The sequence below is a fragment of the Mus pahari genome, chromosome 9 (genome assembly GCF_900095145.1).
Source record: "Mus pahari chromosome 9, PAHARI_EIJ_v1.1, whole genome shotgun sequence".
Taxonomy (NCBI): domain Eukaryota; kingdom Metazoa; phylum Chordata; class Mammalia; order Rodentia; family Muridae; genus Mus; species Mus pahari.
Genome location: NC_034598.1, coordinates 40,935,892 through 40,951,610, shown reverse-complemented (window position 1 = coordinate 40,951,610; position 15,719 = coordinate 40,935,892). Strand labels below are relative to the sequence as shown.

Sequence of the window (15,719 nt, the reverse complement as noted above, 5' to 3'; positions counted from 1 at the left end):
GAGATTGCTCTTCATCGTAGCTGCCCCTCTCTGCTTCTCTTTTGGAAGTTGCCGTGTGACATTGTTGGTGTGGGCAGCTCAGTGGGTTCTGGGTGGGCCCCCTGACACTGTTGAGGACTATTTGCACCTACCTGTTGTCTTCGGTCTATACATGGTTGCATATCAAGTCATGTGAGCCCCCTGCACGAATGCACATGAGCACAGGTGCGCAGGGGTGTCGTGGGCACCAGTGTGTTATTTACATGTTCAGACCGGAGTGAGAGAGCACTTGGGTGTTCTCCACACAGAGTGTACTTTAACCTGACTCTGTTATGAACACCAGACCACCCTGTTCTCTCACTGTCGCTTGATATGTGGAAGTGGAAGCATATCCAGACAGGACAGAACCATACAGATAGCAGTAATTCCTGGGACAAAGGAACAATTTGTTTTAGAAGAGACTATGCTAAGCATGATGATATATACCCATATACATACATATATATAAAATCATATGCATATATACACATATATGTATATGAGGCTGAGGATTATAAACTGGATGCCACCTGAGCTATATAGCAAGACCTTATTTAAAAGGAGGAGGAAAAAGGAGGGAGGGGGAAGGAGGAATAAGAAAATGAGATACTAGTAGTAATTAGTCATGGTTGTGTTTACTCTCTGTGTAGTTGTATTTAGTTCACAGAATAAGACCTTGGAAATGCCACCCTTCCCTTTGGGTGTTATCCTGAGGTCATCTTGGGCCATGGACTCCAAAGGACAGAATCAGCACTCAGCGGTCTGCTTGTCCTCTGCCCACTAGATCTGGGTGAGCAGTCCCCACAATGCCACTGGGTACTACACAGTCTACGGGGAGGAGACACTTCATGCTGACCACTTCAGTGCCCGTCTGAGCTTTGGAGATACCCAGACCATTTGGGCAAGGACTGGCTACCTTGGCTTCCTTCGCAGGACAGAGCTGACAGATGCCAGTGGAGGTAAGAACCCCTTGCTGAAGGGCTGGCCTCAGCACTGCAGGGGCTGGGGGTTTGGTTGCTGTAGCCTGAGGCCAGCCCTTCAGGCTTGGGGAACCCTCAGTGACCTCATATTGTCCCCCACTGGCAGTGACTTGTGTTGCTCGGTGTGAGGTGAAGAACAGGCTCCTGTAGCACTTCTCTGGGTGGTACTGTCCCTCCTCCTGGTGCCGCCCTCAAGGTCTACTCTTGACCTCTGCGGAGGGGATGCTGAGAGGGACAGCAGCTCTTGGTCATGAGCTGTGAGGCTCCTCCCAAGTGGTGCAGCTGTCCCAGGAACTGCATTTTTTTTTTTTTTTTATCAGCATGGTGTGCTCTGCATGGTTCTAAAGTCATGTGTGGTACCCTTTCTACCCCAGTGAAGCCAAACTGTGATCATTCCTCAAAAGTCTGGCCCCTGCAGGCCTAAGTCAGAACTTTTGTAGCCTACGGTCACTGTAACATTCTGTAGCTAAAAATTATTTTTAAAACGTATTAACATACACTGCTGTAACTGCCGAGGTTGTTGACCGACACAGAGGTAAGACTGAGTGTTTGGCATATCCACCATCCCACTCAGCCTCCCTGTGGCAAAAGACAACTGTGGAGCTCATACACAAAGGGCAGGCAGACTCACTGTGTAACTCGCTTCCTAAGCATGTATATACCTGTGTTCATAGAGCGCCATGATGCACTGTATGTCGTTGGGTCTCTGGATGAAACGCTAGAACTGAGAGGCATGCGGTATCACCCCATCGACATAGAAACCTCCGTGATCCGTGCACACAGGAGCATCGCAGAGTGGTAAGAGCTGAGGGAGGGCTCTCCTGTGCTGTCCATCAGCCTTGCCCTGGGCTTGACACTACACACAGGGCAGCACTGGGCACTGTTCTAGCACGAGCACAGGCCCACGCAATTACAGCCCCTTGTGAGTTGGATTGCCCTGTCTTTCTCCCCGAGCTTAGGACCCAGGCTACCTATTCTACAGTACATTTCTACAAACAGTACCAGAGAGTGCCTCTCCATATTTCTCTTTTCCCGGTCAGGTTTAAAACAGCTACAGGTAAAACAGGAGACTGACACTGTTCCCATCCTGGAGTATTTCTAGTGTAAATGTTGTCTCCAGCATACAGGTAAAACAGGAGACTGACACTGTTCCCATCCTGGAGTATTTCTAGTGTAAATGTTGTGGTTTTCTCATTTAAACCATGGTGAGCCGGATCTCTTCACTCTGCCGGGAGCTTGCCCTGGGACAAGCACAGCTTTCAATAGAAGTGCTGATTGTTCTTATCAAGAACATTATGGCAGATACCCCTATAAGATAGAGTTCTCTGGGCCTTGGAGTTATGGCGCTAAGTAGCAGCACTATGCTAATAACGTAAGCAGGTGCCTCTGCTGCCTCTGGGATGTTTGCCAAGCATCTGCTCGCCCCACATGTTGCCCGTCTCCATGACTGTGTGTTCGCCTCCAGTGCCGTGTTCACCTGGACCAACCTGCTGGTGGTGGTGGTGGAGCTGGATGGTCTGGAGCAGGACGCCCTGGACCTGGTGGCCTTGGTGACCAACGTCGTGCTGGAGGAGCACTACCTTGTGGTGGGTGTGGTGGTCATCGTGGACCCCGGAGTGATCCCCATCAACTCTCGGGGCGAGAAGCAACGCATGCACCTGCGAGATGGCTTCCTGGCTGACCAACTGGACCCCATCTACGTGGCCTACAATATGTGAGCCCAGCTGGACAGAGCCGGCTGTAGGAACCAGCAGAGGTCGGGGGCAAAGCTAGCTGCAGGGTTCCCGCCCTCGGGGAGGGGTCTCAGGCTTCATCAGCTCACAGCTGCGTGTGCTCTTCAGGTCCTCTCAGCAGCGTCCTGAATGTCACATTAGAACATCCTCTGAACCAGCTAAAGCAGTGTTTCGGATCTGCCAAGTGTACCTACCAAAACATAGGTGGAAGGAAAGGGAAGGGGAGGGGAGGGGAGGCCTGGTGTTATGCTGTGGACATTGCTGACGCCATGGCTGTTCTCTGCTATACTGCAAGCTTGCACTTTTTTTAAGCTAAAAAAAAAGTTCCTGATTTCTAAATATATAATTTCCTGATTATTTATTCCCACTTGTAATAACAAGCATATATGTAAAGTCCATGCTGGAGAGAACTTTTGAGCCAAGCCTGCCCAGGAAGGCTGATGGAAAGAGCAGCCCCTTTCTCCACGCCCACAGCCCAGGCTCCACGCAGCCGCACAGCCTCCTTTGTCCAGTGTGATTACTGAAGCAGGTGTGCCTGCCCGTCTGTGTACGTCGTCACTAACGTTCAGCAAGTGCCATTTTGGACTGTTTAGTTAGATCCTGTTTCAGAAAGATAAACCAGCATTTGATTTAAAATCACTTTTGTAGCCTGTAACGTAGTGGCGTTTAAACTGCAAGTTCTCATGACATAACAGTATTCATCCTCTCATGAAGCACACCGAATTATTTTTATGAGCAGATCCGGACGCATGAGTGGCAGCCTACAGTCTTCTCATTGTGCTAGGCAGGCCTCTTACACAGCTGAGCCTCCATGGGAGTTTGTCTGTCTAGGGTGGACATAGCTGCAGCCTCTTGGCTTTGCATTTGAGTTATGTGCCTATAAAACTTGGCCAAACCATTTTTAGTTCATTTTATCCAAACTTGAAATCCAAGTGATCTAATATTGTACTTGCGTCAGAAAAGAGAATGTAAAATCTTTTAGATACTTATAAGAGTTTGAAGTCAAGCATGAATCTAAGATTATTTTTATATAACTAATCAAAGATTAATGTTATCAAGTTGGTGGGGTTTAGGGACTTGGAAGGATGGAGACGTTTATGAATCATATCTACTTCACAGAGACAGCTAGATTTTTTTTCTAGAGTTAGCCTGGACACGTGCTTCGGCAAGTCCAGCTGACTGGTCTACTCTCGTAGCTCACGTCAGGAAACACGACGTGGCATAGCCCTATTGCTCATGGTATCAAACTGTGGTGTAGTATGTTAGAACATACTGGAACTGTAATAATCCTGTTATAACTATGTACAGACTCCATGTAACTTATTGGCCTCAGAGTCTAGCGGCAGACTGGTAGGGTTCAAGGTAGACGGCTGAGAAGGGACCCGAACTACCTATCCACTGTCTCAATGTTGTCATTTTACATCAGACAGCACCTGTAAACTTTTTGTACTGGAAACTCAGTGGCAGTAAGAACGTATCTGGTAAGTTAAGGTTTTAAGAATCATATTAAAATGTTTTAAGGTTACTCTCTGGGAATTCTGTAGATCACACTAATTTTTTTATATCATGTTAATAAAAGCTATTGACTTTGTAATTCTGCATTTTGAAATGTGTGAAAGGGTTTTTAAAAGTTTCCCAAAATAGGATGTATTTTATTACGCATTATTTCTTTCAGAAGTATAAACACAATTATGCTTATCGTATGAAATCTAGATGACACACTTATGTGTCAGGAAGGAAACTTAAAATCTCCTACGGTCCTACTTACAAGTAATAGCAGCCTTAGGATTGCTAAGAACTCAGGGATTTTTAGCCTTTAAAAAAATTTTAAAAACAAAATTGGGACCATATACTTCTGGATATATGAAGTATATGCCTGGATAGCCATATACTTCTTTTATAATCTGCTTTTGTACTTAATAAATAACACAAACTTTTGCATCCGTTACATACATTCTTTACATGTCTTAATGACAACATTGTGAGTCGTGCAGGGCTGCATACAGCACTTCCTGGGCTGCTGGGCCAGCACTGCCTCCCTGCGGTGAGCCACCTCCCCGGTGCCTACTTTGATTCCCACAGTGGCATGTCGACCTAGCCTCAGCTCTGCCTGTCATATGGGTAGATCAGAGTTTGTGATGGGTGTGGTGCCTGGATAGCCATTACCCCCAGAAGGGCTACAGGGGAGCGGTCACAGCCCCAGCCACCGGCAGTACTGGTTACTACCCCTCAAACAGGGTCATCATGCTGGGCAATGGGCTCAACTCGCCTCTCCTGTTCTCCTTGTGGTGAAAGACTTGCATTTCCTCCCTGAGCTGCTCCTGGAGCAGATGAGACCTGGCCACCTCAGAGCTTCTCCACAGAGAGGACCAGTCTGAGAGCGCAGCGGCCTCTGGGGCGTGGTGAGCACTGCTCATCAGAGGGCAGGGCCTAGAGCCCTGCCCACTCCCAGCAAACACAGGATCACTGGCGGGTTGGTGACCTGTAGCATGGTAACTTGCATTGCCACATCTGCCTTCCTACAGGGCTTCAGGAGGCTTGGAAAGGCAGATGTCCTGACCATTTGTCAAAACTGTGGCATGAGGCTGGGGACAAGAGGACATCAGGATCCCCTGTGGATAGCCCCTGGTCTTCTGTCTTGTTAGCTCAGGTATCCCAAAGTACCTACTATGTGCCTCCAGAACTAGCCTGCTCTCTGTTCCTGGTCCTCGGTGCTCTCCTGTACAAACTCAGTATTTTCTACAGCTTTGTGTGGTAGGCCCCTTGGCCTCCAGGAGGGCTAACTGGAAGGAGTAGGTTGCTGGGGCATGCCTTGGAAGGTGTACCGGTCTTCTGGCCTGCCTAGTCTACCTCCTACCTGATGAGTGTGAGCTCCTCCACCATGTCCTTCCCTCTATGATGAACCACTCATCTGTCAGTGATACTGTATTTACTGGGAGTGGCCAGGGCTCTAGGTCCTGCCCTCTGGTTAGCTTAGCTCCGAAAGCATGAGCTAAGCAAATATTTATTCCTCTTTAGTTAAGTCAGGAATTCTGTCACAGTGGCAAGGAAGCTAACATGTGACCCAGCCAGGCCAGAAAATTGCCAGCAAGAGTCACATCCTACTCTCTGGTCAGGGGGAGTCTGATTCTGTGCAGCCTTTGAACATTGCAGAGCCCCTGGCAGTTCTAGCTGTCTCTCCCCTACCCTTGGGCTCCGCCTGAGGGTGGGCTGAGGTCCGGGCAGTACGTCTTTAGGGACTTTTAGTCCTTGTTCCTGTCTCATAAGTACTTTATATTTATTTCTTCTTCAGTGGTGATGGAGAATTTTCACAATGTTTTTATTTTATGCAAGGGCATTGTTCAGTTGACTTAATGAATTTCTAAGTCTCTTCTCTTAAAAAAAAATAGAGATAGGCAAGGGTGATTTAGAATTCTCCTAGAACGGCTTTTTAATATTTGCAATGCGTTTTTTATTTATCTGTAACTTGGATTATTTGAACCTTTGCCATTTGAATATGCAGGTTAGAAAGCATCAAGTCCAGATTCCCATAGTCCTCGACTCCCAGCCTCACCAAGTGTTAAGCAGGCCCTAGGCACCAGCAGGTCAGACATGGCTCCCAGCAGCTAAGGGACACACCTCAGAGACCCTTAATTCTCCAGCAGCTCGTCCTGTGGACCTCAGCTTCCGCAGTCACTCCCGTTATGGACAGCAGAGGGACTGAGGAAGACACACCTAAGTAGAAAAAGACTCCGGCCGTCCCCTCCTCTGTCCGCGTCCTACAGGGTCAAAACTATCGTCCTCAAAGGAGAAGTATGCTGAGCAGAATCCTAATTCTCAGTCCTGAGTTAGAATGTTCATACTTAGTTTGTGAGATCTAGTTGTTTTCCCAGTTAGAACTGTTGGCATTAAATATTTACTTAGTAATGAATCACTGCACACCGTGGCAGAAGAGACTTAAGTGTGGCTGTGCTCCTCTGAGCTGGAGGAGGGTGTAGGCGATCAATCTGTCTATTTTCTGGGGCATCATTGGCGCAGGCAGATGGCAGGTGTAAGGATGAGCAACCTCTTCTGGTGGCAGCGGATCCAGCTGTGGGACTGTAGATGTACAGGAAGCGTACACCTAAGAAAGCTGACCGACCGAAGCCCCCGTTGGTAGTCTGCCTTGATTCTTACAGGTGACCCTTCTACAGGGGCATGGTGGTCAGCAACGTGTGCTTTATCCGCAGAGTGTTGATTTTATCCCCTAAGTGACCAACAGTTCCTGGGACCAGTCAGCTCATGGGAATGCCTAGCCTAGCAGAAATCATGATGTGCTAACTTAAAGCAGCCCCTGGGAAGGGGGTTGGGGTTTCGTTCCCAAAGCAAACCAAGCTTCCTAATTAGTTATGTGTGTCTAGAGAGCTCAGCTCCTTCAAGCCCACGAACCTTTGTTGTACCTCCTCTTGTGACCCTCATGTCTGCAGCAGGAACAGCTCAGCTACTTTTTTTTTTTTTTTTTTTTTGTCTCACTCATGTTCAAAGAACTCATGGCAGGCTGTGGTCACCATGGCGACGAAGGCCATGAACTCCTGGAAGTCACACTCCCCATCCCCATCCTCATCCAGCGTCTCCATCACTTTGTCCACCACTTCCTGCTCCTTGATTTCCTAAGAGAGAGAGAGAGAGAGAGAAAGAGAGAGAGAGGGTGATCTTTCTAGATAGAAGACGGAACCGTCAGAGCGCTATTAAAAGCACCAGGCCGATTGATTTGCGTCAGAAACAATCCTGATACAGGAAATGAGGCAGGAAAGGAGACATCCTGGCAGCCTTCTGTGCGCAGGGACAGCCAGCCACAGGGACGTGGGGAGGAGTCCGTTCTCCTCTTCCCTTTGGTCTGGTGCGACCCCGAATTACTTCAGAACGGGAAAGATGAAGAAGTAACAGCTTGGGCCAGTGACATGAGAGAAATGAACTCCCACTCCCCAGCGTCTGTGTTTGGGAGCCACCTGGATCCTAGCAGTCACTAAAAGAACACTTGGGGGTGTGTCAGAGCCGCTGTTTGTCATGTTCTTTTTCTTCATGAGTAGCTTCCTAGGTGTCATCCGCTTCTTTCCTGACAGTTCTGATGCCAGAGCCAGGTGAACGGTAAGGCTGCTCCTACTAACTGATGCACAAAGCAGGTGAATGGTCCGGCTCCTAACGGATGCCCCAGCAGTTGCAGGCCCCAAAACACCCGTGGGAAGAGTGCAGGCTCTGAGCTTAGGTTCTCAGTACAGACTGTTTCAGTTAACACCCCCCCCCTTCCACCTCCCTGACAGGGCAAGCCAACTGCTTCCCTAAAATATAAAAGACTCCCGTATAAAAGATGGCCATTCCCAGGGGCTCACTGGGGCTTTTAAACATCTCCCAAAAGATAGATGGGAGCAGTGTAGTTCTCCCAGTTGCAACACAGGTGCTTTGATTTCGAACCTACATGGCCTCCAGAGGCTTGGTGCTCATCTGTGGCATCACAGGGAGATGATAGAACCTTTGGGAGGCAGGCAAAGCAGGAGGAAGCTGCATCACTGAGCCACGCCCCTTTGTTTCTTTGCTCCTCATTGGGGTGGTGTGCCTCATCAAAGGCCCCCAAACAGTGGAGCCTGACAACTGTGCACCAAAATCAGGGCCAAAATAAATCTTTCCTGCCTGGCCATGGTGGCACACCTCTCATCCCAGCACTCAGAGGCAGGTGGATTTCTGACTTCGAGGCCAGCCTGCTCTACGGAGTGAGTTCCAGGACAGCCAGGGCTAAGCAGAGAAACCCTGTCTTAGAAAACAAAAACCAACCAAATAAGTCAATAAACCTTCCCTCCTTCAAGTTGATTTTCTCCAGTGCTTTTGTTGAACCAGGCCAGCAAACATGCAAGATACTTTGATATCATACATGAGTTATCATTTATAAATGTGCCATTACTGGTTAATTTTTTCCTGTTGTAAAATCATAGGCATAGTGAATATCTTAAACTGTTATCAACTGGGCTTTCACTAAATGTGAAGAGCCTGACACGCCCACCTCATCCCTATGTAGTCCTCTCGAAAGATGAAGAGATTCAGACTCTTTTGTTAAGTCAAGAGGCGGAGTACATGGGACTATAACTGGCTCTGCATACGGAGTTCCTGTCACCCTGTATCAGAATGCCTGAGGAGTCAATCTCCAAAGCTCATTGGAAATTTTTTCCAGCAAGCCCACAAGCTCACTACCTTCCTACACAACAATTAATTTGCCTGCATGGGAGAAAGGACAACCTCAACCAGACATCCAGTCAGTAAGTATCAACACACCCAGTTAACTTGGAGTGTGGTTTCCTGTTACCATGTGACACGGCTGTGCCCCAGAGTTACACCCAGGCTTGGCACTTGATCCTACACTGACTGGTTTTCCTCTGTCTGTGTGGTTGGCTACTTCTGTGACCCAAGGGCGCTCTCTGTGGCAGGACACATTCATTCTATTCCACCAGCATTTCCATGTCATTCAAGGCATGCTGTGAACTTTGGTTTAGGGGACCAAGGGAGCACTAGGTGGCAGATTACCTCCATGGGAACACTTGGTTTGTAGGCAGTAGAAACACTAAGAAGCTGATTCAAGGGCAGAGGAGTCAGTGGGTAAGGAAGTGAATGTTTTCACTACCAGAATATTAAGTGCCCAGAGACGAACAGCTTGCCAGGAACTCCTCTGCAGCTCCCTAAGTGAACTCCAAACTAAACTTAGGCCCTGACGTCAGATGCTCTTAGGAGCCCTTCCTCCCTTCAGGCAAGCATTCACTCGTGGATATGCTACGTTGGGTGCTTTGTGAGCCCCTGAATCTCAAATATTGAATTATTGAGTGATCATTCAATGTTTATTTAATCTCTGATATTTCTTTGTAGGAAGTACCAGACAGCTAGACAAAGCGAAAAGATCTCTTCCCCTCCCCCAAACTTCTCATGCTTTAAAAAAAAGAGTGTGTGTGTGTGTGTGTGTGTGTGTGCGCGCGCGCGCGCGCGTGTGTGTGTGTGTGTGTGTGTGTGTGTGTGTGTGTGCGCGCGCGTGTGTGTGTGCCTGCATCCTCTCAACACCATGGCACACACGTGGAATTGGTCTCGCGTGTAGATCCCAGCAATCAAACTGAGCTCATCAGGCTTGGTGGCAGGTGCGTGACCTGCTAAGCCTTGTTCTGTTCTGAGACCTGTTATCCCTGAATGGTCCAGGCTGGCTTCCTGCTCCTACATTCGAAGTACAAGGACTACAGATGCGTGCTGATGTATCCTAAGTGTCACTTGTGAGTGGCTTACTGTTCTCTGCTGCCCTCACCCGTGGATCCTTAGATTCAAGGGACAGAAACAGCCCCTCTGAGCTCATACTCTGAGGGCTTAGCTGTTCAAACTAATATCCAGAAGCAACCCAGGGTGTCTGGAGACAGAAACAGACATAAGGACCATTTCTAGTGCAGCTCAGTGATGGTCTCATACGGCTTACCTCCAGGAAGTGAGAGAGCTCATTGTTGATGAGCTCCTTCAGTTCTGACTTCTTCAGCTTGTGCTTGTCGCCCTCTCGTCCAGAGTACTGATGGAAGATGTCAATGAGGGCAACCATGGCCTTCTCCAGCTCGGACATCCCGGAAGCTGCAGAGGAAGGATACGTTTTCATGTTTTCTACCCTGTTCTTTGGAGAGCTTAATACGTTGTTCTCAGGCCTCAGCTCAGATGAGGGGTACAGAGGCCGACCAGGGAGAGGCATCCTGGGATCCATGCTCGCCAGGGTTCATCCTCTTTTGCTCAGACCCACCCCATCCCTTCTATGTCCCTTCTAAGTTCCCACAGGCCACAGAGCGAAGTTTCCAAGACCATTGGCTTCTGGTTGGGTTTGGCCAATGAGAAACTAGCAAAGATGTTAATGCAAAGCATTAGGGAATGACTTCAGGTCTTCCTGGTGGCTACTCCCAATCCCGGAGGTCTCCAGGACATACCATCAGCTGATGAATTTAAGAAAGACACTAAGATGACTAGTGACAAGTAAACATCTACACACACACTATGCACACACACACACACACACACACACACATCAGTATCAATGAACAATTTTTAAAATGTGGTAAACAGCATCCTCATACAGCAATAATATCAGGGCTTAGGAGGAAAAAATGCAGGTATTTCCCAAAGATTCTGAGGAACAAGAATAAGAATGTTCTGGCTAGTTTTATATCAGCTTGACACAAGCTAAAGTCCTCTCTCAGAGACAGGAACCTCAATTAAGAAAAATGCCCTCATAAGATCCAGCTATAGAGCATTTTCTTCAGTAGTGATGGATGCGGGAGGGCTGAGCCCATAGTGGGTGGGCCCATCCCTGGGCTAGTCGTCTTGGCTTCTATAGGAAAACAGGCTGAGCAAGCCAGTAAGTAGCATCCCTCCATGGCCTCTGCATCATCGGCTCCTGCCCTCGGGATCCTGCCCTGCTTGAGTTCCTGTCCAGAATTCCTGTGATGATAAACTATGATGTGGAAGCCAAGGCTGAATGGCCCTCTCCTCCCCAGCTTGCTTTTTGGTTATGGTGTTTCATTTTAGTAATAAAAACCCTAACAAAGAGCTTATTTTCATTTGAATTAATATATTAGTTTAAGATGTTTAAATAAAAATATGAGTGAGATTTTTTTTTTTTGGATGGGGGACAAACAAACAAACAAAAAAGACTGTAAAATTCATCTGGAAAGTAAAGGTATTACTGTAATACTGTACCAAGTTTCTGAAAACTACCAGTGAAGTGACCTTGCAGAAAGGTCTGGCCTGGCCACGGATTACAGCAGCTTCTTTGTGAACAGGCATGCATGCCTGCGAGAAGCAAACAGCCTTCGCAGTGGGCACCTGATGCGGCAGCCACAGCCCAGGGATTCGGGGAGGGCCGCTCGATTATCTGAGGGACTCCATTAACAAAGGCTTTGGGCGCATTTCAGAAACCAGCCTCTTAGGCAGAGACATTTGGCAGCTCCTGGCCTCGCTCGAGTTCTGATCCTTAAATCAGAACCTGCACTGTCATGATTAAACAAAGATTCAAAAATCATTTCTGTGTTGAACATATTACATCTTAGAATACAAGTTTAGTAGCTTTTTACATTTTTATTAAGGATCTCCCAAAAGAAACGAAGGTTCTTGTCCTGTATTGGCTCTCTGGTTCTTTGGTTTATTCATGTTTTCCAAAGATACCTGAAGAACCTCATATAAGTAGAACAACCCAGACAGACAAAATGTAATATTCTCTCTTAGCTTCTTAACTTGAGTTTTTAGTTACTGTTGGTCTTTTAGCTAAGAAGAAAATCTTAGGTGTCTGGGTGTTTTGCCTACAGGTGTCTCTGTAGCGTGCATGCCTGGTGCCCCCAGAGGCCGGAAGAGGGTGTAGATCCCAGGAACTGGAATTACAGTTAGTAATTCCATGTGGAAGCTGGGCTAAGCCATCTCTCCAGCCCCAGTTACTGTTTTTGTTTGTCTGTTTTTTATAAAAGAAAATATGTTTAGTCCCATGGGGAGAGGAGGGGACGGGAGAGGAGGGGAGGGGAGGGGAGGAGGGAAGGGGAGGTCAGGCACAGAATTATCTGCCTTTTTTCCTTTTTAGATTGAGATGGGGTCTCACTGTACCCAGATTCTCCTCTAGATAATGATCTCTTTGTCTCTACTCTCCCAAGGGTTGGCTCATACCCAGCACAGTTATTGATTAAAAAAAAAAAAGTCTTTAGAGACTCTGTCATACTGATACTGCTCAAAGTCCTGGGGGAGGGAGAGCTAAATGATCTTTTTGTGCATAAGGACTAAGACTTAAAAATAAATGGTGAAACACCATATCCCATATGCTAAAAAAAAAAAAACTCCATAAAATTTTATTTTTCATAACTATATTAAAAATTCAAAAATTCCCCTATTCTTTCAACTAAGGAAGCGTTGGTTTGTCGTCTGCCTTCCAAGACAAATGGATTAGTCTTTATAAAGAAACACAGGGCTGGAGGCTCTTGGGATGGCACTGCTTGTAAGGTGAGGGGTCCCCACAGAGACTGCCCTTCCCCAGGAGGGATAACAGAAAAGTCAGACGCCACCCCCAGACCCTCAGTTCTCTGTCCCAATTCATAATGATTTGAAAAGATTCAACTACTTTGGATTTTTTTTTTTGAGCAGTGTCTGGAGATGTAGCTCTTGGTGTTTTGAATAGGAAAACTGGAAAAGCTCACAGGGGTGCTCCAGGGACCCCAGGAAAAGTTGCCATGAAGAAAGGGGAGCTGCGGTTGGAGATTTGGGGTAACCCCATTCCAGGAAAGGAAACCCTTCCCTTATGACTTAGAGAAGAAGCGCTGTGTGCCATCTCTGAAAACATCGGTAGCCATTCTGAATCTCTAACCATGACCTAAGGTGTCCCTGGCTTAATGAAAACAAAACCAAAGACAGTCCCCCGCTGTAACATAGACGCTGCATAGTCAGTGTCAACCGCAGTCACAAGGAAACAGTAAAGGCATAATCAGCAGCTCTGAAATGCCACCAAACGTCCCCAAAGTCTCTTAAAAAAAATTTGTAAAGCTCAGTTCCCATTCTATCCCCATCACCCCTCACCCTTCAAGGAAAGAAAAAAAGCAGGTTTTCTCTTGGGTCCTGTCAGTGGCTTTCTCACCTCCTGGTCACCTTTTGCTGCTGGAGTCCTCTCTGGCTTTAGTGTCCGAGTAACAGGAGTGTAGAAGGAACAGCTTCTTATTCTTCCTCCAGAGAGAACTGGGTGTGGGCTTGGCGCAGTCTGCTGCAGGCTGAGGCTGCCAATGGGGGCCAAGGGTAGGGAGGAGCTGGACATCCAAGCCTGCATACAGGGCCCCATTGAGTGGTACCCTGGGGATCCACTGGGCAGCCACAACTGGACTTGATCTAGAAAGAATATGGGTCTGTTGGGTAGGAAGTGTAGAGTCAGCTTCTCTGTACCTTTTAAATTTATTATATGAATATTGGCGCAGTTCCAAAGGCAAGGCTGGGGTTGGGAAGAGGAGAGAGACAACGTGGGTGAATTGATTTAAACAGCAGATCTGCAGCCAAGAACTGGAAACGTCTAGTGCTGAGTGCTAGAGACTGTGTGGCCCTGACTGGCTTCCAAGGAGGCCTCTTGAGCATCTTGCCTGTGGGCGAGCTTCCTGGTCTCCTCCTGCAGGTATGCCATGCTGGGCTGGCAATGCTGGGTAGTGGTTACCCTCAGGCTCCTCTTTGAGCCAGTATTCTCAGGGACCAGCATGCAGTTAGTTACATACTTAGTACTTGTTGTGCCCAGGGAAAGACCTGCCAGCTCTTGTCTTGGACCTCTCTCTCCTCACCCTGGTCAAAGGTTATGAGCTGACTGAGCCAGAAATGCTTTAGCGATAGCCTGTCCTGTGCTGAGTTCTTTTTGCATAGGGAAGAAATGTTGCATCTCTCTTCAAGGCACAAAATGATCCCAGAGAGCAGTCTGTGTTCCTACTGCCTATCTTCAGCAACACTACACCTGAGCTTCAAATGCCATCAATTGTGTGCTCTTGCCCAGAAATGAGCAGATGGACTGGAGAGATGGCTCAGAGATTGAGAGCACTGGCTGCCTTTCCAGAGGTCCTGAGTTCAATTCCCAGCAACCACATGGTGGCTTACAATGTGCCCCCTTCTGCTGTACAGGTGTACACGCAAGCAGAACATTGTATACATAACATCTTTTAAAAGAAGAAAGAAAGAAAAAAAAGAAAGAAAGAAATCGGAAGTGAGCAGTACTTTTGACAAATCGCACAGAAGCAATGGCTCAAGCCGACCTAGCAGGAGAGGATAGCTTGGTCACACATCCCTTTGTCCCTCGTGTTCCGAGTGTCTGTGGGAAGAGCTACATGACAAAAGACACCCAAATATCACAGAGACCAAGAGGTTGACTAGACATGTTAGGGCTCAAGTAAACCTTCCCCACCTGGGAATATAACCTTTCCTTGAGGAAAGAGGGCAGTGTCTCTTAGCTTTGGGGCAGAGGTATAAACTCCTGCTCTTGTTCCTCCCTGTTACAGGGGGCGACTCACCATTTATCTACAGGAGATCAAAGCCACTGGTTCCCAAAGATTAGGTCCCCCTACTCTTAGTCCCCAATAGACAATAAAAGGGAGACTCAGGGAGACCATGATAATCATGGCTGGGAAGAGTCCCTCACTGTGTGAGGTTGCTCAGGGTACTGGATGATCAAGGCATCTAAACGGCCCTCCCTGGCCATTTTTCAGTCAGTTACACTGACTTTAAGTAGAGATGTTCAAACCTGTGTGTGTGTGTGTGTGTGTGTGTGTGTGTGTGTGTGTGTGTTGCTCTTTAAATCCCAGTCAAACCCCCACAAATGTTATAGGAGTCTTGGGTGAGGGATGATCATCTGTGGGTCCTGTGGAATAGACAAAGAATTCTACATCCTGGAAAGAAGACACACTCAGGAAAGTGAAGTGACAGAGAGCAAGATGGGCCGCTGAGGTATGGCAGCCAGAGACCTGAAGTAGGAGACATAAAAGCAGTCTCTACACCCCAGTGAGACTAGCCGAGATCCTCTGAGGCTCCCAGACAGATCTGAGGCAGGGACATGGTAGCAGCATGGCTACTACTGGAAGGAAAGTAGAGATCCGGTATCGATCGCCCTGGAACTGGCCTTAACATTTTATTATTTATTTATTTACTTGTTGTTTATATTTATTTAGGTGTTTTGAGACAGGGTTTTTCTGTGTGGCCTTTGCAGTCCAGGAATTTGCTTTTAGGACAGGTTCATCTGGAACTCACAGAGATCAACCCACCTCTGCTTCCCAAGTGCTGGGATTAAAGGCACACTGCCACAGCCACGCCATCCTTAACATTTTTTTAAAAGTTAGTTTTTTGAAAAACTCTATGGTCTTAATCACCCAGAATGAAAGTATATCCAAATACTGAAGTCGTTGAGAATAGAAAACAGATAACAGCCGGGCGGTGGTGGCGCACACCTTTAATCCCAGCACTTGGGAGGCAGAGGCAG

The 15,719-nt window shown here is 47.5% G+C and overlaps 2 protein-coding genes across 5 annotated transcripts in view; one reads left to right on the top strand and one right to left on the bottom strand.

Annotated features, from left to right (window-relative positions):
- The window catches only part of Dip2a (disco interacting protein 2 homolog A), an 81,408-nt gene extending 76,729 nt beyond the window's left edge, over positions 1–4,679 (top strand). For all 4 annotated transcript variants that reach the window (XM_029542215.1, XM_029542216.1, XM_021204659.2 and 1 more), the window contains 3 exons: positions 803–977; positions 1,673–1,796; positions 2,464–4,679. In XM_029542215.1, coding sequence (XP_029398075.1) covers positions 803–977; positions 1,673–1,796; positions 2,464–2,716 — 552 coding nt within the window. In that variant the 3' untranslated portion in view covers positions 2,717–4,679. The remainder of the gene's footprint in view (positions 1–802; positions 978–1,672; positions 1,797–2,463) is intronic.
- A 1,312-nt stretch (positions 4,680–5,991) lies between these two features.
- S100b (S100 calcium binding protein B) lies at positions 5,992–13,515 on the bottom strand. The gene is made up of 3 exons (XM_021205655.2): positions 13,359–13,515; positions 10,188–10,333; positions 5,992–7,359 (listed from the first exon to the last, which is right to left on the bottom strand). The coding sequence occupies exons 2-3, from the start codon at positions 10,323–10,325 to the stop codon at positions 7,219–7,221; spliced, it is 279 nt and encodes a 92-aa protein (XP_021061314.1). The 5' UTR covers positions 10,326–10,333; positions 13,359–13,515; the 3' UTR covers positions 5,992–7,218.
- Between the last annotated feature and the right edge of the window lie 2,204 nt (positions 13,516–15,719).